The sequence below is a fragment of the Pocillopora damicornis genome, chromosome 4 (genome assembly GCF_964200805.1).
Source record: "Pocillopora damicornis chromosome 4, jaPocDami1.2, whole genome shotgun sequence".
Taxonomy (NCBI): domain Eukaryota; kingdom Metazoa; phylum Cnidaria; class Anthozoa; order Scleractinia; family Pocilloporidae; genus Pocillopora; species Pocillopora damicornis.
In genome coordinates this window covers 16,249,717-16,272,502 of record NC_142673.1, presented here as the reverse complement: position 1 = coordinate 16,272,502, position 22,786 = coordinate 16,249,717, and the positions used below count along the sequence as shown (strand labels likewise).

Below are 22,786 nucleotides of genomic sequence, written 5' to 3'. Positions count from 1 at the left end.
CATACTTGTTTGCACACGTGCGCAAAAGTTCATTGATTTTTATCTTTTATCTTGATTTTAGAGTAAAAACTTAGTATGCATCTATCGCTTTTTTCGTTGAAAGCAAGTTATTTAAATGGTCTTCTTTCACCTGAGCTTGTTTTTGGGAAAATATGATTTATAAAACTTTACTGCGCATTGTGTTTACTTTTCCGGTTTCTCTAAAATTTTAACTTTTGGATAGGCACATGTTACACGCACGTGTCAATGTGTTAAGGAAAGATGATTTATTATCACAGATTTCCTAACAAATTCAGTACAAAAAGTAAAGTGACACCAGAAAAACTCAGAGACTTCACAATGAACTGTTGTTTTTATTGTAACTTCATTTACAATTTCATACACCAAGACTCCTTATTCGTAAAGGAGGAATTGTAAAATCTGACTGGCCTCTAAATTAACAAAACCATAACAGGGAAATCCAAGGATAATGTAACAGTCGGAAAGATTCAGACTAGAAACTGACACTGAAATCAATCAATATGACCAGCTCTTTTAAATACTTTAACTTTTTAAACTTCGCTTGCCGTTGTTTCTTGTCATTTCTGCAGCCGATTTTAAGTTATTGACTGTACCATAAAAACCTAAAACCTAAAACGCTCAGATGATCTCGTTTAAACACTGTACAACAAAAATTAACAAGAAATGAGTATTAAGCCTTATCTTAAAGAGGAAAGTAGTAATACTCTAATCACTGAATTTACATCTGTTGATTTCGCTTCACTTCCTAATCTCCATGCAAACTCAAACACTGCACTTGAATCTCCCGTAAGCTAATATAGATTACAACAGCAGAAAAATCCATATAAAAAATTTAAACGATCAATCCTTCACAACATGAGACTTCTTGGAAGTATCAAAACAAATGGAACTGACAAATCTAAGACTGCGTGACACCACATGTTTATTTTCAAACTTCGAGTCCTCAATAAAAAAAACAATTTTACTCTCTTTTAATGCGCTTTAGTACATATTGGAGCGGCTTAAAACTACATTTGACCATACCACTAAAGCACTGACAGAAATTTGGCATAAATTAATTTCTCTTTCACCGTTTCATTTCGTGAGAGAGATCAAAACGGATATTTGCATTGCAAGGAAATTGTTATCATTCAATGAACGATGATTCCCAGAGCCAGAAACTTAGCTTAGCAAAAAATAATATCTCGCAAAGACTGGTGCCAAGTATCAAGCGGCAAAACATAAAACAAACGCTTGCACGACCCGCCAAAATAATACAAAGCCACCCAAAAGTAAACATCCAGCGTCGCGCGGTCTCGTGCGCTTTTTATCAGTTGACTCAACGAAAATTAATTTAACGTTGCGCGAAATCCTTTAAGATCTGCCCTTGTCACTCTCCAACATGTAAAAATGAGCCTTAATTTATTCAGGAATGCTGACAAACTCTTTCAAAGGAAAAGACTCCAATAACTTCAAGGCCTTAACACCATTTGAAGCTAAGGCTAACAATTTGAAAAATATTAAACATTTGAGCTTCTGGCTGAAGTGATGTATAGTTCAAAACGACTGCAGTACCGTGACAACAACCAAAATAAAAATAAGCTTACATTTGCCTCACGTCCTTTGAAATGTAAACGGCACGGAACAACAACAACAACACAGTTTGTTTATCCTGGGACTTACTTTCCAGCGACTGCATTTAGGACAATACATGTGTCATTGTTATACGTAATCGTAACGTTTTCCATTAACAGCAACATCTCTTCCACTTCACCATCAGTAAGATTCTTGCAGTCAGGGACCAGTTTTTCCAAAACATCGTTGAACACGGTAACGTGAACAGGACTGCCATCAGTAACCTCCATAACCACCGAAGCATAGCGACGAACGGGGCAGTCCACAGTTCTCATGGAATAGCCGCATCTGTCACATCGCACAACAGGGGTTCCCATTGCTTGAAGAATCTTTCTGGAACATTTTCTACATTGAAGATACGACTCTACTTTCTCAACACACTGAAAACTTCGGATCGTCAAGGTGCTTGAAGCAAATCCTCCTCTTATTTCTTCGTCCGTTGCCAGCGGGATTGCTGACAAACATTCATTCATCTCTTCCGCTCTGATAGTACTGCTCACCACTGTAGAGACTTTCTTCTTGCCCAACCACCGTCGAACTTGTACAGGAAATATAGTGTACACACGGCCAACTTCCACAGCGGAGATATGACCCTCCCATAAATCCAGCTCAATTTTACCCGTTTCGTCCGCAAACAAGGCGTTGGCAACTTTCAGCCCCCTGGATTTTGTCACTGTTGGCTCAGCTACACCAACTATTTTCCCGCGGATGGACATTAGGTCTCTCTCGTTGGAGTTGTCAATGATTTCTCTTACCGCCATTCTCTGCTCCTCATCATTGCTCCCTACTTCCTCGAATTGAAACGAGTACTCTGTTGGTTGCGGTGAAGAAATTTTGGTCATATCATTGACGATGACTTTGGACCCATCCGACGTGTAAGTAAATCTCTGCAGCTTTACTGGCGTGCGCGACCGCTCACTATCAACCAAAAGCTTTCTCTTGGTCTTCGAGTATATCAGCGCGGGTAGCTGCGTATCACTTGAGGTCTGAAGAACCACTGTCGAATAATCCATAGTGTTCCGCTTATTCCTTCTGGACTCCGATACTTTGTGCACGTACGCTATTATGGCATCACGACATTCATCGCGCGCACTAGATGAACTCGCCATTGCATCATTACTTCTCTGTACGGAACCTTCGCCTTCCCCCATTTGCTTTCCACTGTTCGAGGTTTGTGCTGAACCTTCACCTTTCTGAGAAGTATTTGACGTTTCTTCTCTTCTGATCCAGTTCATCGCCGACGCAGGCTTAGCAGGTTTAAGTCTTCCATAGTCCTTGGTCTTCTTCCTTATACCGCTTTTGGAAGACATTCTTACAACATACCCTAAGCCTTATTGCGTCATATGAATTGCTGCTTGTGGCGAAGGTTTTGGCAACTTTCCACAAGGGACAACACCCTAAAGTCTAGTCCCCTCAACTTAGCTCCTAGGACCTCCCGTTCACGCCCCTATAGAAAGGGGCCTTTCATGTGCAAAACGTGGCTCCGAAAACACATAATTTGATTGGCTGGATTCTAGACTAACGTCTTAACTAATTTAACGCTGATTTTCTTATCAAAAATTTCAGCTGCCTCACCTCTTACTAAAACCATTCGATGGCAGCAGCCGATTATTCTATTTACTCAGCACCCGCACCATCTATGTTATTTTTTTCTATAATTGAACGCAGTGTATTGGTGGTTTTAATATTTTATTGCAAAGATATGTTAGAAAAGATAACGATGCAAACAACCCAGCAATTCTTAACTTTTTTGTTGTTACCGAAAGAACCGTGTTAATTGCAGCGCATGCGTAGTAAGTAAAAAATTGGGATTGAATGAAAAATTGCTTTCTTTCCTTGTTTTTGAGATCCACGAAACAGCTGTAGGTTATCGCCTCTGAGAAAAGAAGAGAAACACCTTTACAGTCGCGGAAACGACAACAGATAACTCACCAATAAACAAGGATGACATGAGAAGTGTTTACAGCTGTAGGTTATCGCCTCTGAGAAAAGAAGAGAAACACCTTTACAGTCGCGGAAACGACAAAAGATAACTCACCAATAAACAAGGATGACATGAGAAGTGTTTGCAGATGTCCAAAAATTATTGTTTAATGGAAGATTTTGTGTCAAAACGTAGAACTTTCAGTATTTTCAACATAACGCTGCGCAATATTCTTGCCGTGAAGTCAAGTAAACATGGATATACGCATGATGAATTCTACTTCGTGGGTTTCGCACACGTAAGAAATTCGTACGTTCTAACAGAAAATCAAGAACTGTTTTGAATAAAGCTTTCTTCCCGAAACGTTCCCTGGTCACTTTCGTCTTTCTTCTCGTTTATAAATTCCATGTAATACGAGATCTCCCCACACACTGATAGATTTGCATATTCACTTTGAAATCCAATCTACATACTTGTTTGCACACGTGCGCAAAAGTTCATTGATTTTTATCTTTTATCTTGATTTTAGAGTAAAAACTTAGTATGCATCTATCGCTTTTTTCGTTGAAAGCAAGTTATTTAAATGGTCTTCTTTCACCTGAGCTTGTTTTTGGGAAAATATGATTTATAAAACTTTACTGCGCATTGTGTTTACTTTTCCGGTTTCTCCGTAAAATTTTAACTTTTGGATAGGCACATGTTACACGCACGTGTCAATGTGTTAAGGAAAGATGATTTATTATCAAAGATTTCCTAACAAATTCAGTACAAAAAGTAAAGTGACACCAGAAAAACTCAGAGACTTCACAATGAACTGTTGTTTTTATTGTAACTTCATTTACAATTTCATACAACAAGATTCCTTATTCGTAAAGGAGGAATTGTAAAATCTGACTGGCCTCTAAATTAACAAAACCATAACAGGGAAATCCAAGGATAATGTAACAGTCGGAAAGATTCAGACTAGAAACTGACACTGAAATCAATCAATATGACCAGCTCTTTTAAATACTTTAACTTTTTAAACTTCGCTTGCCGTTGTTTCTTGTCATTTCTGCAGCCGATTTTAAGTTATTGACTGTACCATAAAAACCTAAAACCTAAAACGCTCAGATGATCTCGTTTAAACACTGTACAACAAAAATTAACAAGAAATGAGTATTAAGCCTTATCTTAAAGAGGAAAGTAGTAATACTCTAATCACTGAATTTACATCTGTTGATTTCGCTTCACTTCCTAATCTCCATGCAAACTCAAACACTGCACTTGAATCTCCCGTAAGCTAATATAGATTACAACAGCAGAAAAATCCATATAAAAAATTTAAAAGATCAATCCTTCACAACATGAGACTTCTTGGAAGTATCAAAACAAATGGAACTGACAAATCTAAGACTGCGTGACACCACATGTTTATTTTCAAACTTCGAGTCCTCAATAAAAAAAACAATTTTACTCTCTTTTAATGCGCTTTAGTACATATTGGAGCGGCTTAAAACTACATTTGACCATACCACTAAAGCACTGACAGAAATTTGGCATAAATTAATTTCTCTTTCACCGTTTCATTTCGTGAGAGAGATCAAAACGGATATTTGCATTGCAAGGAAATTGTTATCATTCAATGAACGATGATTCCCATAGCCAGAAACTTAGCTTAGCAAAAAATAATATCTCGCAAAGACTGGTGCCAAGTATCAAGCGGCAAAACATAAAACAAACGCTTGCACGACCCGCCAAAATAATACAAAGCCACCCAAAAGTAAACATCCAGCGTCGCGCGGTCTCGTGCGCTTTTTATCAGTTGACTCAACGAAAATTAATTTAACGTTGCGCGAAATCCTTTAAGATCTGCCCTTGTCACTCTCCAACATGTAAAAATGAGCCTTAATTTATTCAGGAATGCTGACAAACTCTTTCAAAGGAAAAGACTCCAATAACTTCAAGGCCTTAACACCATTTGAAGCTAAGGCTAACAATTTGAAAAATATTAAACATTTGAGCTTCTGGCTGAAGTGATGTATAGTTCAAAACGACTGCAGTACCGTGACAACAACCAAAATAAAAATAAGCTTACATTTGCCTCACGTCCTTTGAAATGTAAACGGCACGGAACAACAACAACACAGTTTGTTTATCCTAGGACTTACTTTCCAGCGACTGCATTTAGGACAATACATGTGTCATTGTTATACGTAATCGTAACGTTTTCCATTAACAGCAACATCTCTTCCACTTCACCATCAGTAAGATTCTTGCAGTCAGGGACCAGTTTTTCCAAAACATCGTTGAACACGGTAACGTGAACAGGACTGCCATCAGTAACCTCCATAACCACCGAAGCATAGCGACAAACGGGGCAGTCCACAGTTCTCATGGAATAGCCGCATCTGTAACATCGCACAACAGGGGTTCCCATTGCTTGAAGAATCTTTCTGGAACATTTTCTACATTGAAGATACGACTCTACTTTCTCAACACACTGAAAACTTCGGATCGTCAAGGTGCTTGAAGCAAATCCTCCTCGTATTTCTTCGTCCGTTGCCAGCGGGATTGCTGACAAATATTCATTCATCTCTTCCGCTCTGATAGTACTGCTCACCACTGTAGAGACTTTCTTCTTGCCCAACCACCGTCGAACTTGTACAGGAAATATAGTGTACACACGGCCAACTTCCACAGCGGAGATATGACCCTCCCATAAATCCAGCTCAATTTTACCCGTTTCGTCCGCAAACAAGGCGTTGGCAACTTTCAGCCCCCTGGATTTTGTCACTGTTGGCTCAGCTACACCAACTATTTTCCCGCGGATGGACATCAGGTCTCCCTCGTTGGAGTTGTCAATGATTTCTCTTACCGCCATTCTCTGCTCCTCATCATTGCTCCCTACTTCCTCGAATTGAAACGAGTACTCTGTTGGTTGCGGTGAAGAAATTTTGGTCATATCATTGAAGATGACTTTGGACCCATCCGACGTGTAAGTAAATCTCTGCAGCTTTACTGGCGTGCGCGACCGCTCACTATCAACCAAAAGCTTTCTCTTGGTCTTCGAGTATATCAGCGCGGGTAGCTGCGTATCACTTGAGGTCTGAAGAACCACTGTCGAATAATCCATAGTGTTCCGCTTATTCCTTCTGGACTCCGATACTTTGTGCACGTACGCTATTATGGCATCACGACATTCATCGCGCGCACTAGATGAACTCGCCATTGCATCATTACTTCTCTGTACGGAACCTTCGCCTTCCCCCATTTGCTTTCCACTGTTCGAGGTTTGTGCTGAACCTTCACCTTTCTGAGAAGTATTTGACGTTTCTTCTCTTCTGATCCAGTTCATCGCCGACGCAGGCTTAGCAGGTTTAAGTCTTCCACAGTCCTTGGTCTTCTTCCTTATACCGCTTTTGGAAGACATTCTTACAACATACCCTAAGCCTTATTGCGTCATATGAATTGCTGCTTGTGGCGAAGGTTTTGGCAACTTTCCACAAGGGACAACACCCTAAAGTCTAGTCCCCTCAACTTAGCTCCTAGGACCTCCCGTTCACGCCCCTATAGAAAGGGGCCTTTCATGTGCAAAACGTGGCTCCGAAAACACATAATTTGATTGGCTGGATTCTAGACTAACGTCTTAACTAATTTAAAGCTGATTTTCTTCTCAAAAATTTCAGCTGCCTCACCTCTTACTAAAACCATTCGATCGCAGCAGCCGATTATTCTATTTACTCAGCACCCGCACCATCTATGTTATTTTTTTCTATAATTGAAAGCAGTGTATTGGTGGTTTTAATATTTTATTGCAAAGATATGTTAGAAAAGATAACGATGCAAACAACCCAGCAATTCTTAACTTTTTTGTTGTTACCGAAAAAACCGTGTTAATTGCAGCGCATGCGTAGTAAGTAAAAAATTGGGATTGAATGAAAAATTGCTTTCTCGGAAATACGCCTATTTCTTGGTAACCACTCATTAGAATTTCACGAAATTTGGCGCGAAAATACTTAAGGAAATAAAAACAGGAGTATTGAGAAAAAATAAACTTTAACAAAGGAAATTCTAGATATTCCAGTGAACCTTCAACAAGGAATACTTGAACGTCTCTGTTAAATTATTAGCAAAATGGCATTAACATGTGATTATCGTTACAAGCTTGTTCATGCAAATTATGAGAGAATCTAATGACTCGATTTTCTATAAATAAACAAAACCAATTTTAAAGGCCTGTTTATATTTATTCATGTTGCCATGGCAACGGCACATACGTCAGCTTAACAATCTAAAAACTAACGTCTGTGTTGTTAACTTGCTTGATGCCATTTTTGGCGAACGAGGGATCAAGGGTTTTAGAGAAAAAGGAGAATGAAACGCAGGTATCAAAAACCGTTTTCAGCCACCTTAAGTATCAGCAAAAACACATTCTGCCAGCATACACGATATACATTTATTCAGTACTGAGTTGGCAATGCATTACAGCGCAACCACGATGACCGGCGATGGTCGCACAGACTTGTCAATGAAAATTTTTATTACTTTGTTTCTTTGCTACATTAGCGAACACTGTACTACTGCTCGTACTCTGAATATGACAATCAACCAAAAAATTCCCTAAACCAGATAACATTAAACATAATCCAAAAAATCATATAAGTCATCTGTCAATTCACGAGTTTGCTCACAGAGCACTTTGATTAGTATTGTTTACATGTATGTCATAAATTTTGCGGGGATTCCCCCTTGGTTGTGTTATTTGCGTCGATTTAAATCATGCGTGCAGCTTGTCAAAATAATCATTGCTAAAATTATAGCAAAATCCTTATCAGTTACAAACAATGGAAAAGTATGACTGAAAATTTCACACTACCCGCTAAACAGAAAATAAACTTCGTGATTGCGTGATCTCGAAATTTTGATTTCCTTTACACAGCACTTTCAGTTTCAATTTCAACGCACGTATTTCGATCAGTCGTCAGTGTTATGTTATTCTTTGGGATCCAAATAAACTGACAATTAATCCCTTACCCTTGGAAGCTCCCTAACTCTTTTTAGCGTCCCTGAGTGGTCTAAATTAGATAGATAATACTAGTCTAGTCTAGTCTTACTTGTCTCACACATTTTTGATTCAGCGGCGATTCAGTACGGTTATCCCGGACTCTCTAAGTCCTGAAGTGTACTAAAATAGCTCTCATGCACTTGAAGTCATTTACAAAAGAGCCTCGTTTGCACTTTCGGTTTCAATTTTCCTTCGTTTTAAATATGAAAGTCTTTAGGTCTAAATCGTCACATCCATTTTCGAATGAGAACAACTTTGTTAAACTAGAAGCCTTGTTGGTGCCCTCGTGAAGTCGAAACAGTCGGTCTGACGCGGGTTGTGTTGTATTTTCGAACGCTGCCTCAGGGTAAGTTTAAATGCAAACAGTAAAGGATTTATAATCCTTGAGATGAGGCTCATACATCAGTTTGTTATTGCACGCGAACTGATTTTTAACTGATCTTTTCACCTTCGTTGCCAAAAAATTAATGAACGTATCCCCAAGCTGCCTTCAAGTCACTAAATCAGTGATGAAGGAATAAGACTGAAGAATTTAGGTAAGACAAATGAGCAAGAACAAAATTTTGCTCCTTTAACAGTATTTTGCTAAGCTATTCATCGGAACTGTGATTTATGGGGTAATACTTGCGGAATAAAGAGCAATATTACATGTTGATACTTTTATTTGAATCCTACAGTAACGATAATTCTGAATCCAGTATGATATCTCATCTTCACAAAAGTCTAAATGAGCAATCTTTTCTAACCTCGTTTAAGAAGGACGTCACTTAACATGATCATAACTTGTCGTAATGGTGTTGCGGGATATTTCTACTTGTCTGGGTCGTTATTTGTTCGCCGAAAAATAAAATTCCTTTCGAAGGCTAACAGCACGATGAAAATCACCTTCGGGTAAACTAGGCAGAATACCAACACTCCTTAATTAAATTATAGAGACAAAAAAAACCAACATGAGCCTTGTATTTATTCCTTGATCCTATTAGTAAGCATTCAGGTTTTCTTTGATGATCTCCAATCCCACCCCTGTAAGTGCTAAAGCTGACTGATATCCCTTCCCCTGAGAGTTTCGCTCTTTTATACTATCACACGTCCCCTCAAAATAAATAAAAAAGGAAAAGATGAAAAATCCTCCGGCAGCTTTGGAGGGGGAGGAAGCCCTCCACTCTCTTCTAAATCTGGATCAAACTATCCTTTCTGCGTCTTAATTTCAGATTTTTCCGTTGGTAAAGGAAGAAAAATGTGGAGACCTCTGCTCAGGAAAACTGTGCCGCTTTTGACAGGGCCGTGTCGGACAGCTGGTGTTTCAACGCTATCGCGACTTACGGTAAGTTCAGAAACAAGCATATGTCCAGAATTCATAAGTTTTGAAAACTCACCGTCCTTTTTGGGTCCTGAAAAAATCGCGCTGGGAAGCATGGGTGGGGCGGGGGGAGGGGAAGCATGGGTGGGGTGGGGGGAGGGGGAAGCAAAATGTCCAGCGTGAAATTATTATACTGATTCTCTGACACAACCGCGGCAGTTGTTATCTACACCTGGGAACATGACACAAGAATGAGGTGATATTATCTATGCTTTTCGAAAATCAACCAAGTTCATGATATCTGGCGTAAAATTACCGTGAATCATCGAAACAAGTCCACCGCCAGGGACGTGACCTGAGTTCGAGATTTACGGGGTAAAATTTACAATCATATACTTAATCGAAATGCACGGCTTGCGAAGTCACTAACATTCTAAACATAGAGAGTAAAAGAAGAGTAATCTTTTAAAGAAGTAACGCCGTAGAGGAGGGGTAGGATGGGTTTCACTGAGGGACTAGTCATTTTTCATTCCCGGGGGGGGGGGGTCGGAGGATTTTGACTGTCGCAATAAATTTTATCAACCCCTCCCTAAGGCTCTGTAGTATTCCAATGACCACCCTTTCACTGACAATTGATTTTCTATGGTTTCCACTTTTATATTCTATTAGCGACGACCGACCCCTCCGACGAAATCCATTTGATCCCCCAAAATTCTCCGACCGCCCCCCCCCCCTTTTCTTTTTTTCTTTTCAGGCGAATAAAAAATAACTGTTCCTTGGTTGTATTACAAAATTTCACGCCCAGGGATGTGTCCTCCTTTAATGATCTTTGCTCAATAACTTTTTTTTTCAGAACTTTGCTGGTCATCATAACAACCTGACACTTGGCGCTAAGCAGAGTTCCTTCGTGAAAATAAATAAGTCATTGTGGCACCGTGCATTTTCTTCCGCAGGCGGTGAGTATACCTGTTCAACTGATTCCATCGAGTTATTTTGCAGTTACTCCCATTATTCTTAATATACTTAATATTCTACAGGTGACTTGATTGGAACCTGGTACAACCAGTTTGGTTCAAAGATGCAAATCAACCTTCTGGAAAACGGAGAGTTGATGGGATTTTACTTCAACTGTACACCTGGTACTAAACCTGCCAAAGAAAAATTGACTGGTTTTGTGGGAAAAGACGAACACGCTTCTCGATTTGGCTTTACCGTCGACTTTCAGGTAAGTAAGAGAATTACATTGTTTTTGCAGGAGTCTTACTGGTCATGGTTAAACTTTGTAACCTCCTGGTTATCGTGCTGGACTCTTGTTTGAGAATTTTTTGTTCTGTGTCAGTGACTAAGATACTTGACCCTCACATCACAGTGCCTCTGCCATCCTATGAGAATACAGTGGTACCAAAGAACTGTCTAAGAAGATTAAGTAAATGTTTGAGTGGGAAAGGGGGTAGACCAGCGATGAACTTACACTCTTTTAGGAAGAGTAGAAATATTTCTGGTCGGTATGAAACCGGGATAAACTCCGACAGAATGGGCACTGAGCTTGTGTGTAGATTAGAACCTTTTTGCCTTTTTAATAGCGGAGCTCGCAAAGCGTAGCCCCATAATTATACAAAATAGTAGTAGTAACCCATCAAGCCGAAAAAATTTGGATGTACGACCGTACGGCCGTACAAGGTGCTACTTTTGACATGCGTGGTCAACTGTACCGCGGGTACGCCAACGCCACGGCTTTGTCCAGTAGTCCAGTAGTCCAGTGATCAGTGCACTGGGCTCCGAGTCGGACGACCCGGGTCCTAGTCCTGGCCGGGGCAAGGCGTTGTGCCCTTGAGACGTGCGGGAAAAAAAATGCAAGCTCCGCTTTTAGGCTTGGCTAAATCTATATATTGCTTGGTCCGAACAGCATTGAGGGGCGGAAGTAAATTGCTGAGCACTGCATTTCTCCTCACCAACAATCTGTTAGAGAAACCTGGCAGATAAAATTTAAACATGAGATGCAACTGAAACTTAAGTGTGAGTTACTACTGTATAAACCTGGCTGACCTAGCGAACACATGTATTGTTATTTTTCTGCCCATGATCGAAGGAATAACAAACGAGGAAAATGCTGACTCAGGAAGTCTTTTGTGATATAGTTTGGCTGGCCACGGCTTTCTCTTTGGGGCTCTTTGTTTTCCGTTATTATGATGCTTACAGATCACACTATCGAGAATTTGACGTTAATATCTCATTAGTTTGACTAAGCTAGAGGTTAACACGTCATGTTCATGACCATTGAAGTAGGAATCGACTACATTTTTAAAAAAATTTTGCTGTGTAGAATGGACGGTATACCGCGACCTGGACCGGACGTTGCATCAAAGAAGGAGGCGCCGATGGTGAACAAGTTCTGTTAACTAACTGGATTATGACCCCCAACCCGGAAGATGGTGCGCAACACTTGGAATCCATTCATATCGGCCAGGATCGCTTTACAAGGAAGCCTCAGACCCCTGAGAAGTTGCCGTCTTTTGACGATTCGCAACCGGAGTCTAAGGGCTGGATGCTATGCTACTAAGCGTACCCTATTTGAGTAGTCCTTCTCACTGGATTGTGCACTCGGGTCCTCTCGCTTAACGCAGCTCAACTCTTTACAGGGCTCCTGTCTCACAGGGCTCCTGTCTCACAGAGCTCCTGTCTCACAGGGCTCCTGTCTCACAGAGCTCCTGTCTCACAGGGCTCTTGTCTCACAGGGCTCGAACTGGCTAAAATAATACAACAGAACAGTTTCGTTAGACACGACACCCTCAGTGTTCACCACTCTTTTCGATTTGTTGTAGTTAATGTGGCATGGTCCTTAATCACAAATTCCTTGTTCATCATTTAAACTCTAGTTCTTTTAACAGTTTGGAGCAATTCAGTGAGTGAAGTACAAAGTCAGGCATGGGAAGCTTCAAAAGCAACGGCCAATCCTGAAAACTGGGAAATTACTCAGACATTTTAACTTAAAACGCCTGTATTATTTGCACAGAAATATACATTGTACCTAGTTTTGAAACTATTCTTAACGGCATGTATTCCATATAGTGCATTTGCGACCCCCCTTTGTGAGAAACTAGCAATGGCTCTGGTATCCAGCCTTGATTAATTCAAGTAAACATCAGGAAAGTGGATATGTATTGAAGGTTACTAAGCCTGTGCTATGTTATATGCCTTAAGGTTTTATTTTACACGCTTAGAAATATTACTTAAGTGTATGCGATGTAGGTAGGTTTGAAGCCGTATGCCCGACGGCATATTCTTTCGGGCACCAAGTCCTCCATTTGTGCAAAACTAACAGTACGCTAGTTCCGACCAAACTATACAGCCTTAATTCATTCAAGCAAACATGTGACTGTGTAATGTTTTGGGCTAAAAAAATTTTGTTTTACAGTAGATAGTTTTTTAAATTTATTTTGATAAGATTTTTACCGGTATATTATTTTTTGATTTGAAATATTTTTGCACTTTATAATTTTTTTCCATCTCGTTGTGAAATTATGAGTTTCTTCAATTAGTTTCATTAAATTGATTATATTGACGTGCACTTTAATAGAGTTGTTTTTATAAAGTCTCCTGTAATGGTCGATATCAATAACAGCCGCTCCTGAAGGGTAAAATTTTACACTGACACGGGGTCCTATTGGACCACTGTTTTTTCCGGGGGAACTAATTTGATTATTTTGCATGGGAAAAAGATCCTCTGGGATAAAAATGGAGAAACCGCTATTAAATGGATTTAAGTCGCTAAAATAGGTGAACAATGAGCAAGAACATGGGTGAAATCGTCATTTAGCTGTAATTCTAAACTGTGCGTTCAAAGTTTTTCTTGAAATATGCCAAAACATTCCACAGGACCTTAGATGTTTCAAAAAATCCCTGTATTTTCAATCCATTTATACCCGGGAAATCTCTCTAAAGAGTGTCTTGGCCAATGCATGTTCTGGCTCCTTTCTCTCACCCATCAGACATTGATCCATAAGATTAATAGGAAGCATCGGAAAATGGAGAAACCTGCAAGAATGGACTTCCGTCACTGATAGCTGAACAGTGGGCTTGAATATGGGTGAACTTGCTATGAAGCTGTACTTCTTAATTCTTTGTTCAAAGACGTACAACAGGTTTTCTTGAAAATCGTGCACGGGATCTGCTCCGTGCAGTCAACCAGTGGACAGCGATCTATAATTATCTACTTTTAGAGTTTTAGTGTACCATTGAAATTCATGGCACCGTAATACGCGCCATCGTCTAGTAGGCTGAGTGTAGGGAAAGTTTTTATCCATCGGCATGGTTACAGCGTAGAGAAATTCAGGAAATAGAGATCGCTTTCTGGCCAATCCGTCAACTTCTAAGGAAAATATTGAGTAAGGAAACTCTAAACAGGAAATACTGAACCAAACAGTGAGAACAACTTGCCTAACCTCCTCTTAAAGGAATGCAAAACCTGCTGAGGCATTCAGAAGGTTTTTCGAGAAATTTTTCACAATTGACTGTTAACTGTCAATTGTTACACATACATACATACATATATAAGGCAGGTCGGTTTGCGGCAACCTAAAGGCTGGTGTGGACCTGCCGACAATTTAATTTAAAAATATATATATATATATATATATATATATATATATATATATATATATATATATATATATATATATATATACTAATATAAAAATTAAATTAATAAATTAATTAAAATTTAAAAACTAAAAATATAAGAAATCTGATCGTTTTGATGTTATCAGACAGGCCTCTTTTTCGAATTGGAGTTGGTCCAGTATCTTGGAGGCTTGTCTAAGTTTTTGTTTAAAAAGTTGATAGGAGGAAGCGTCCTTGATGGCTCTAGGGATTAAATTCCAAACGATGGGTCCTCTATATCTTACACTATTTCTGCCAATGTTGCTATTGTACCGTACATGCGAGAAGTGATTTGTGCGCCTTAAATTATGATTAGTATTAGTGTTGCAAGTTTCGAAGAAGGCTGTGAGTTGATCAGGTAAGCTATTATGATGGAGCTGGTAAATTATAGAAGCGAGCCTACGCTTGTAAATATAGACTAGAGGTTTCCATTTTACAAGGTCGAGAACGTCAGTGTCAAGAGTTTCGGTAGGCAGTTTGTGAACTAGTTTGGCTGCTTTCAGGTTCAGATGTTCTAAAATATAGAATGTAGATGGTGAGCAGGATCCCCAAATAGCGATGCAGTAAGTGATGCTCGGGACAATCCCTTTAAAATATATTTCCTCTAAAACACTTGAGGGAAGGGCTTCAAAATTTTTCCAGAATTTTAGCTTTCCTCCAAACTTAGTGTGCAGTGCTTTTACGTGGGGTTTCCAGTTCAGTTTATAGTCGATTTCAACCCCTAAGCAAGTGGCTTTAGTAGTGAAGTGAATGTAAGAATTTCCGAACATAACAGGTCTCAATGGACCAACAAAAGAATGATTGGAAATCAGCATAGCCTCAATCTTTCCAGTGTGAACAGTCAGATGATTGTTGCAGCACCATACTCTGAAGTAGTTTAAGATGTGGTTTAACGCGTCAATAATTTCTTCGACTTCTTTCCCAATATAGTAGATAGTAGTGTCATCTGCAAACATATGGATACATCCGGTTTCGGACGAATTTGGTAAATCGTAGACATATATTGAAAAGAGTCTGGGTCCCAGTAGAGATCCTTAGGGAACACCGATGGGAATTTGTCGTAGCTTTGATATTGCGTCGTTGACTTTGACGTATTGCGATCTTTCACGAAGGTAGCTTGCAATCCACTCGTGGAATACACCAGAGACTCTTAAAACTGACAATTTAGATTTAATGACCAACGGTGTCGAACGCCTTCTTAGAGTCGACAAAAAGAACTCCAACTTTGTAGCCATCGTCAATTGCCTTTTCAATTGTTCTTTTAAAGTTTCCTGACAGTGATATCGATGTGTCTGCGCAGTTATGTTCCCTCCATGTTTTAAGAAGTTCTGGAGCCGACAGAGTGAGTGAATTGTACGTTGTTGTCACTAACCTCGTGTTGCCGCGTTATTTCGCGAGTTGTCTACTCGCAGAGCGTGATGCATTTGCTTTGTTAGTCGAAAAGTACTGGGAATTAGTTTCAAGAAAACCCGACATGGCGTCGTAAATAATGAAACGAACCGCCGATTTTGATACCATAATAGTTGAAAAAAACGGTATTTTACGAATCACATGCCTTTCAGTACATGTAAGCACTTGTCTGATGACGTTTACATTGAAGAAATGGCGTTACAGCGGCTGGAAGACTTTGAAATGGAGACCACGTGTGACATTCAAATCAAGTGTCAAAGGTAATTACGGAATTAGTCAAATAGCACTGCTTGAAGTGTATTTTTTCTTTCAATTTCCGCTTCCTAACATTTTCTAGTTGCAAAGTAAGCTAGTATTCGTACTATAGTCCCTGTATCATAATTAAAGGAACTGGGAATGTGTATCGTATTACTTCCGCTGGATGGGATGCTTGTCCGCTGCAGGCTACCCACCCTACCCCCCTAAGCAATTCATCAGTCACTTGTGACCATTTCTACTCCTGGATGTAGAGAGTAATAAACATTGCTACTCCTGGGTGTAGAGAGTAAGAGCCCAAAACACAATGCAATAACCTGGCCAGGTCTTAAGCCTGGAAACCTTAACCCAGAGTCTAGCATTCTGAAATTAAGTGTGCTCATCTAACCCACATCTTTTGTGGCCACTCTGAAATTTCGATTTTTGAATTTATAAGTTTTTCAACTTCTGATTTAAGGTAGTGGACCTGATTCTTATATTTAGAATGAGAATTTTGTTCTTTTTTGAACAAGGCCACAGAATTAAGAAAAAATATATTTTGCCAATTTACCTCATTAATTAGTTTTTTCTTTAAATGAGAAAAAAAAATTTTAATTTTTTCATATCAAAATTGACTGAATTTTTGAAAAGAGGGTTTCCTGACCTTCACAAGACCAGGGAGGGAAATGGCAGGGAATTTTTTTGGGGCACAGTTGGATAAAAAACCTGCATACAGTTACTTCTGCAAATTAATACTAGAGAGTTTGTACAGTGCCTGAAATTTTAGTGCTTTGTCAAAATGACTCTTGAAACTAGATTGAGTAGGAGGTATTCAGCAAGCTCTGCATTGTGGCAGCTTATGAAACTTGGCAATTGTTTCCCTATTTTCATAAACACAGTTTCATAAAATGCATTGAATGCTGTGGTTTAATGTGATTGTTCCATGATCTGGGAGTGTGTCTGAGGCGAAAAAGCTTACACCAAGGTGTTTATACCAGTGGTATATTTTGTGCCCCTCCCCTTTTGCAGTCACCTGACATGCTTGTTCCTGTCCATCTTACAAATTCAGAAAAGTGAGTCCTGTTCTGCAGGCAAGGCTAGTAGAGTCCTTGTATTAGAAAGTGAAACCAAGGGTATGCATGTTTTTGCAGCTGAATGCAGATGATGCCACCACTGTCATAAGGATGCTGGTGCAAACAAGAATTAGAGAGCCTGGTAAGAGATTATTTTTTGAGTCAATGTGATGCTCCAAGGAAATTTGAGACCTCAAATTCCAAGGTAATAGTTTGGTTGGCAGTACACCCTTTATTTCTTTTAGAGTTTCTTTTGGCGTGCTTAATATCATGCCTATATGTAGCATGCAGTGGTTGATCAGGAGTAATTGCTCAGTAACTATGCAAATTCAACAAAGTCAAAAAAACATAAAATTTTGGGATAACCATCTAAGAAAGAGGACAATTTGGTATTATCAACTGAGTTGATAGCGTAAGTTGGCCACAGTACAGATTTGAAAAGCTAACCTCTTTATGGTGGCTAATTTAGATTATCAACTCAGTTGATAATACCAAATTACCCTGTTACTTTCTCCCACTGATGCAGTTTCCTTAGAAACTTACCCCCTTTATTCATTCATCTAAGAAAAAGTTCTTGTTCATATTAATCACAAAGTTAACACCTCTGGACATTAATGTCTATCTTATAAATTATTGTTGTACTAAGTTCTTGCTCTAGTGCTCCAGTCTTATAGAATTAGTTTTTTGGTCATCTTGACTAAAAAGTTGTGATGTTCCTCTTTTTCTCCTTGCTATTTGTCAATTTCTCTGTTTGATATGAAAAACTGTTACAATAGGTTTAAAATGGTATGAAATACTGCTGTAAGTGTTAAATCCATTGCCCATCCAGTAGGGCAGGGGTTAATCAAAAAGTAATAAAAGTTAGATAAATTGATCAAAGGGTAAGGTGAAATTTAAATTTTCCTTCGGCCAAGTCATAGAAGAAAGTCTATTTGGGGAGTAGCTTTGAGGGTTGGTGTTTGATTTTCTCCAATTTTGAGGGTACATGCCTAATTAATTGTTGATGTTTATCAGGAAGATACTTCATTAGTTGTGTGAGTTTAAATCAAAATCAAGTTGTTTTGTTTTTATTTATCAGTTAACATTTATCTTTAGAACTTCTCAGTCTTCCTCCTCTATGCAGTAGTAGTTAAGTGAAGCATAATTCTAGATAGCCTAGGACCCCTCAAGCTAGCAATAATTGACTATTGATTTTCCTGTTTTTAGAGAAGCAAACAACAATTAATAACTGAAAACAGAACTTTGCACAGTTTCTTCTGACTGGTCTTGAGCATCGCGCATGTTCAAAGTGTGTACTAAATAAGAACAACCTGGGATTTAATGAACCTGAACTTGAGTGCTTGCTTCACACCCTCTTATTTAATGAACTAAGTGGTCTGAAATTATACGGGTCATTTCAAAATCAAACGAGCATGCAATGCAAGTTTGATTTGAAACCACAAGGGAGTCTTGGAATGATTTTAGGCCAATATAGCAAAACACAAAGTTCAATTACCACTTTACTACATCCATTTTGAAATCACAAAATTTAACACTCAGCTACATGATTTTTAGTCTGTACTAATATCGGAACTTGAACTGTGTACAAGAGATGGTGACTAATAACTGACCCGCAATGGGGTCAGCTTCATCCATGAAGTCTCTTCCTCAGTGTTGATCTGTGATGCTAAGACCTGGTCAACCAAAAAAAAAAGAGAAGAGTGTGAAAACTGTTTTGGAAACTGGACTGTCTTGCTGTACTGTATGGATCTTAAACTGTGCCTAAGAGATGGGTGACTAATAGCAGACCCAAAATGGAGTCAGCTTTACCCACAAAGTCTCTTCCTCAGTCTTGATCTAGGGTGCTAAGACTTGGTCCACCAAAAAACAAAGAGAAGAGTGTGAAAACTCTTTCGGAAACTGGACCGTCATGCTGAGCTGTACGGATTTTGAATTGTGTACAAGAGATGGTTGACAAATGGTTGACTCAAATTGGAGTTGGCTTCACCCATTAAGTCTCTTCCACAGTCTTGATCTGTGATGCTAAGACATGGTCCACCAAAAAAAACAAAGAGAAGAGTGTGAAAACTGTTTCGGAACTGGACTGTCATGCTGAGCCGTACGGATTTTGAATTGTGTACAAGAGATAGGTGCCAAATGGTTGACTCAAATTGGAGTCAGCTTCACCCATAAAGTCTCTTCCACAGTCTTGATCTGTGATGCTAAGACATGGTCCACCAAAAAAACAAAGAGAAGAGTGTGAAAACTGTTTCGGAACTGGACTGTCATGCTGAGCTGTAGGAATCTTGAATTGTGTACAAGAGATGGGTGACAAACGGTTGACTCATAGTGGAGTCGGCTTCACCCGTTAAGTCTCTTCCACAGTCTTGATCTGTGATGCTAGGACCTTGAACACCAAAAGAACATAGAGAAGAGTGTGAAAACTGTTTCGAAAACTGGACTGTTGTGCAACGCTGTATATTCTTGAACTTTGTGCAGGAGATGGGTGACTAATTGTTGACCCGTATTGGAGTGGGTTCACCCATTAAGGCCCTTCCTAAGTCTTTTTCTGAGAAGCTAAGTTTCGGTTTAACAAAAAAAAAAAAACCAAAGAGAAGAGTGTGAATAAACAGTTTTGAAACTTGATTGACGAGCAACGCAAAAGGATCTCGAACTGTGTACAAGAGATGGGTGACTAAAAGCTGACCCTCAACGGATTCGGCTTCACCTGCAAAGTCTAACTAAAAAAAGATAGGTTACTAGTAGCTGCTCCTCAATGGAGTCAGTTTCGCCCGCAAAGTCTCTTCCTCAGTCTTGATATAGGATGCTAAGACCTGGTCCACCTAAAAACAAAGTGGAGAGTGTGAAAACTGTTTCGAAAACTGGACTGTCTAGCTGCACTGTACAGATCTTAGACTGTGTACAAGAGATGGCTGACTAATAGCTGACCCGGAATGGAGTTGGCTTCACCCGCGAAGTCTCTTCTGCTCTAGAATGTTAAGACCTGGTCCACCAAAAAACGAAGAGAAGAGTGTGAAAACTGTTTCGGAAACTGGACTGTCGTGCTGAGCTGTACGAAATTATGTACAAGAGATGGGTGGCAAATGTCTGACTCAAATGTCTGAGATGGGTTACTAGTCGCTGCTCCTCAATGGAGTCAGTTTCGCCCGCAAAGTCTCTTCCACAGTCTTGATCTGTGATGCTAAGACCTGGACCACCAAAAAACAAAGAGAAGAGGGTGAAAACTGTTTCGGAAACTGGACTGTCTTGCTGCGCTGTACGGATCTTGAAATGTGTACAAGAGTGACTAATAGCTGACCCGCAATGGAGTCGAGTTCAACCATAAAGTCTCTTCCTCAGTCTTGATCGGAAATGCTAAGACTTGGTCTACCGAAAAACAAAAAGAAAAGTGTGAAAACTGTTCTGGAAACTGGACTGTCTTGTTGCGATGTACAGATCTTTAGTGGTGTACAAGAGATATGCGGTAAATAGCTGATTGGCATCGGAGCCATTCTAACTTATTAAGCATCTTCCTGTTATATTGGATGTGTGTGGTGGTTTAGGAAATTCGTGTGAAATGAAAATGTCGTTCTTTTCACGGAATAGGCTTGCGTGTGGCCAGTGAGGCTCTTTCTGTAAATATCATGATAAATGAGCACTTCGAGCAATATTATGGGTCGAAAACTTACGCGACCGTGATCGCTGTTTATAAAGCAGTAGAATGTTTTTGCTATAAGAAAGGTTAAGGATGTCTGCGTTTGTGGTACATGTATATGAGTACGCATGCACTTTCGTGTTTTATTTTCAAGTATAGAGTATTTGGCACGAAATGTTCGAATTGGTTCTTTGATGCTATCTCGTTTTCCTTTGCAGAGGTAGTGAGGAATGACAATTTGAAGCAGGAAACCACAGAAAAATTTTAACCTTGGAAAGAAGCAAGAATTGGGGGTCCAACCGCAAGTTAAAAAGTTCACAGAGACCAGGATACTTAATGTTTTGGTGAGTGTAACTGCTGTGGCATAGTTGTACGGAAGATTGTAATTTTCAAATGAAGCCATCTGTAATTATGTTAAAGAAAGTGAGTAATTTTGTTTATTTCTCTGTATTTCGCAGGTGTTTCAGCCCTAACAAACCGAAAATTTTAACTTCGAAAGGAGGTGTAAATTTGGAGTATAAAAACCTCCGCCAGCTTCTTCTTTGTGGTTCACTTAGGTAACGTACAGTGGGGACTGATACCATTTGAAGCTCTCTCTACCTTACTTTAAGATTTCATGATAAATGACCAAGGAAAAAAGTGTCAACCGTGGAAGGAAGGAAAAATCGGGGGTCGATCCGCCACCGTCCCTCACCACACCCACCTCTTATAGACAGTTGTTTTGTAATTTGAGACCAGTTTAACATTGTGGTATGACATATCGTAAAAAGCATGCGTCTTATTACGCGCATGTGTTTTATGATGTAGTCTTACCACAATGTTAAACTTGTCTCAAATTACAAAACAACTGTCTATAAGAGGTGGGTGTGGTGGGGGACGGTGGCGGATCGACCCCCGATTTTTGCTTTCTCTCCGAGGTTGGAAACTTCCCATGTTCTCTTACTTATAATGGCTTTTTCTCGCAACCTCTACAAAGATTAAAAACCCCTAAGGTTTGCTTATTCTTCCGAGCTCGATATTTTTGCTTGAGATGGTTGTTCCTCCTGACGCCTATTGCTGCGGTATATAGAATACACAAGTCAATATTTTTTTTCTTTCTTTTATTTTGTAAAATTCAAATCACAGTACATCAATAAAATATTTACATTGAAACCACTTACAGTGTTCCGTGAAGTTCATAATGGTAATGTACCTCAAACTAAAAAAAGGGAAAATTAAAAATGTACTGCAATGCTGAACTCCTAATAACAACTAAAAGTTGTCTGGAAGTAAAATTCCTAAATTGTTACAATACGCCAACATTGTTCCCTCTAAGACTGATAATCACTAGAGTATTCTCATCTTCTCTCACCATCTTTCTAAACTTGGAATATTTCCGGTATCTGAAATAGTATAATGAGCAAGCAAATTTGTATCTAATAAGCTAGCATTCCTGAGTAAGATGCTACTCAAAGAGAAAGAAAAAATTTTATTACGCAAATTTCCGAAGGTGTTAATCTGATTAAAATAACACAGATTTCAGTTTAAGAAGTTCAGCAATAACACATCATTTATACTCACCAAATTACACAATAGTTTCTTCTCTCTTGCCCTTGTTTTTTAACTGGCAATCTTTGCAGTACCTGGTACAGGAAAAGTAACCCTTGAAATAATGAAGAATTTAACACTTATGGTTCCACTCGAAAATGATTTACTGCACAATGACATTTAAAATATTTGTGCGTGCAAATTTCCGAGGTGGAAAATTTCTACTCTGTAACATAGAATTCCCTTTCAGGTTCAACATTTCTGGGGCCCAGGCCTGTATTCGAAGGTCCCGTTACTCGATGGGTACGTAAGGCTGTTCTCTTTTGATTCAAGATGGGGTTTT

At 39.3% G+C, this 22,786-nt stretch overlaps 2 protein-coding genes across 7 annotated transcripts in view; one reads left to right on the top strand and one right to left on the bottom strand.

Annotated features, from left to right (window-relative positions):
- LOC113684165 (avidin) overlaps positions 1–13,496 on the top strand; it is a 29,929-nt gene extending 16,433 nt beyond the window's left edge. For 4 of the 5 annotated variants that reach the window (XM_089203321.1, XM_089203322.1, XM_089203323.1 and 1 more), the window contains 4 exons: positions 9,818–9,930; positions 10,760–10,862; positions 10,944–11,131; positions 12,230–13,496. In XM_089203321.1, the coding sequence (XP_089059447.1) occupies positions 9,844–9,930; positions 10,760–10,862; positions 10,944–11,131; positions 12,230–12,466 (615 nt within the window). In that variant the 5' untranslated portion in view covers positions 9,818–9,843 and the 3' untranslated portion in view covers positions 12,467–13,496. Of the gene's footprint in view, positions 1–8,667; positions 8,953–9,817; positions 9,931–10,759; positions 10,863–10,943; positions 11,132–12,229 lie in introns of those variants that run through there. The other variant, XM_089203320.1, reaches the window with a different exon arrangement.
- A 7,011-nt stretch (positions 13,497–20,507) lies between these two features.
- The window catches only part of LOC149047011 (uncharacterized), a 31,300-nt gene continuing 29,021 nt past the window's right edge, over positions 20,508–22,786 (bottom strand). Inside the window, exons 5-6 of one of the 2 annotated variants that reach the window (XM_089203325.1) lie at positions 22,477–22,538; positions 21,374–22,114 (exon numbers count right to left, since the gene is read on the bottom strand). In XM_089203325.1, coding sequence (XP_089059451.1) covers positions 22,036–22,114; positions 22,477–22,538 — 141 coding nt within the window. In that variant the 3' untranslated portion in view covers positions 21,374–22,035. Of the gene's footprint in view, positions 20,649–21,373; positions 22,115–22,476; positions 22,539–22,786 lie in introns of those variants that run through there. The other variant, XM_089203324.1, reaches the window with a different exon arrangement.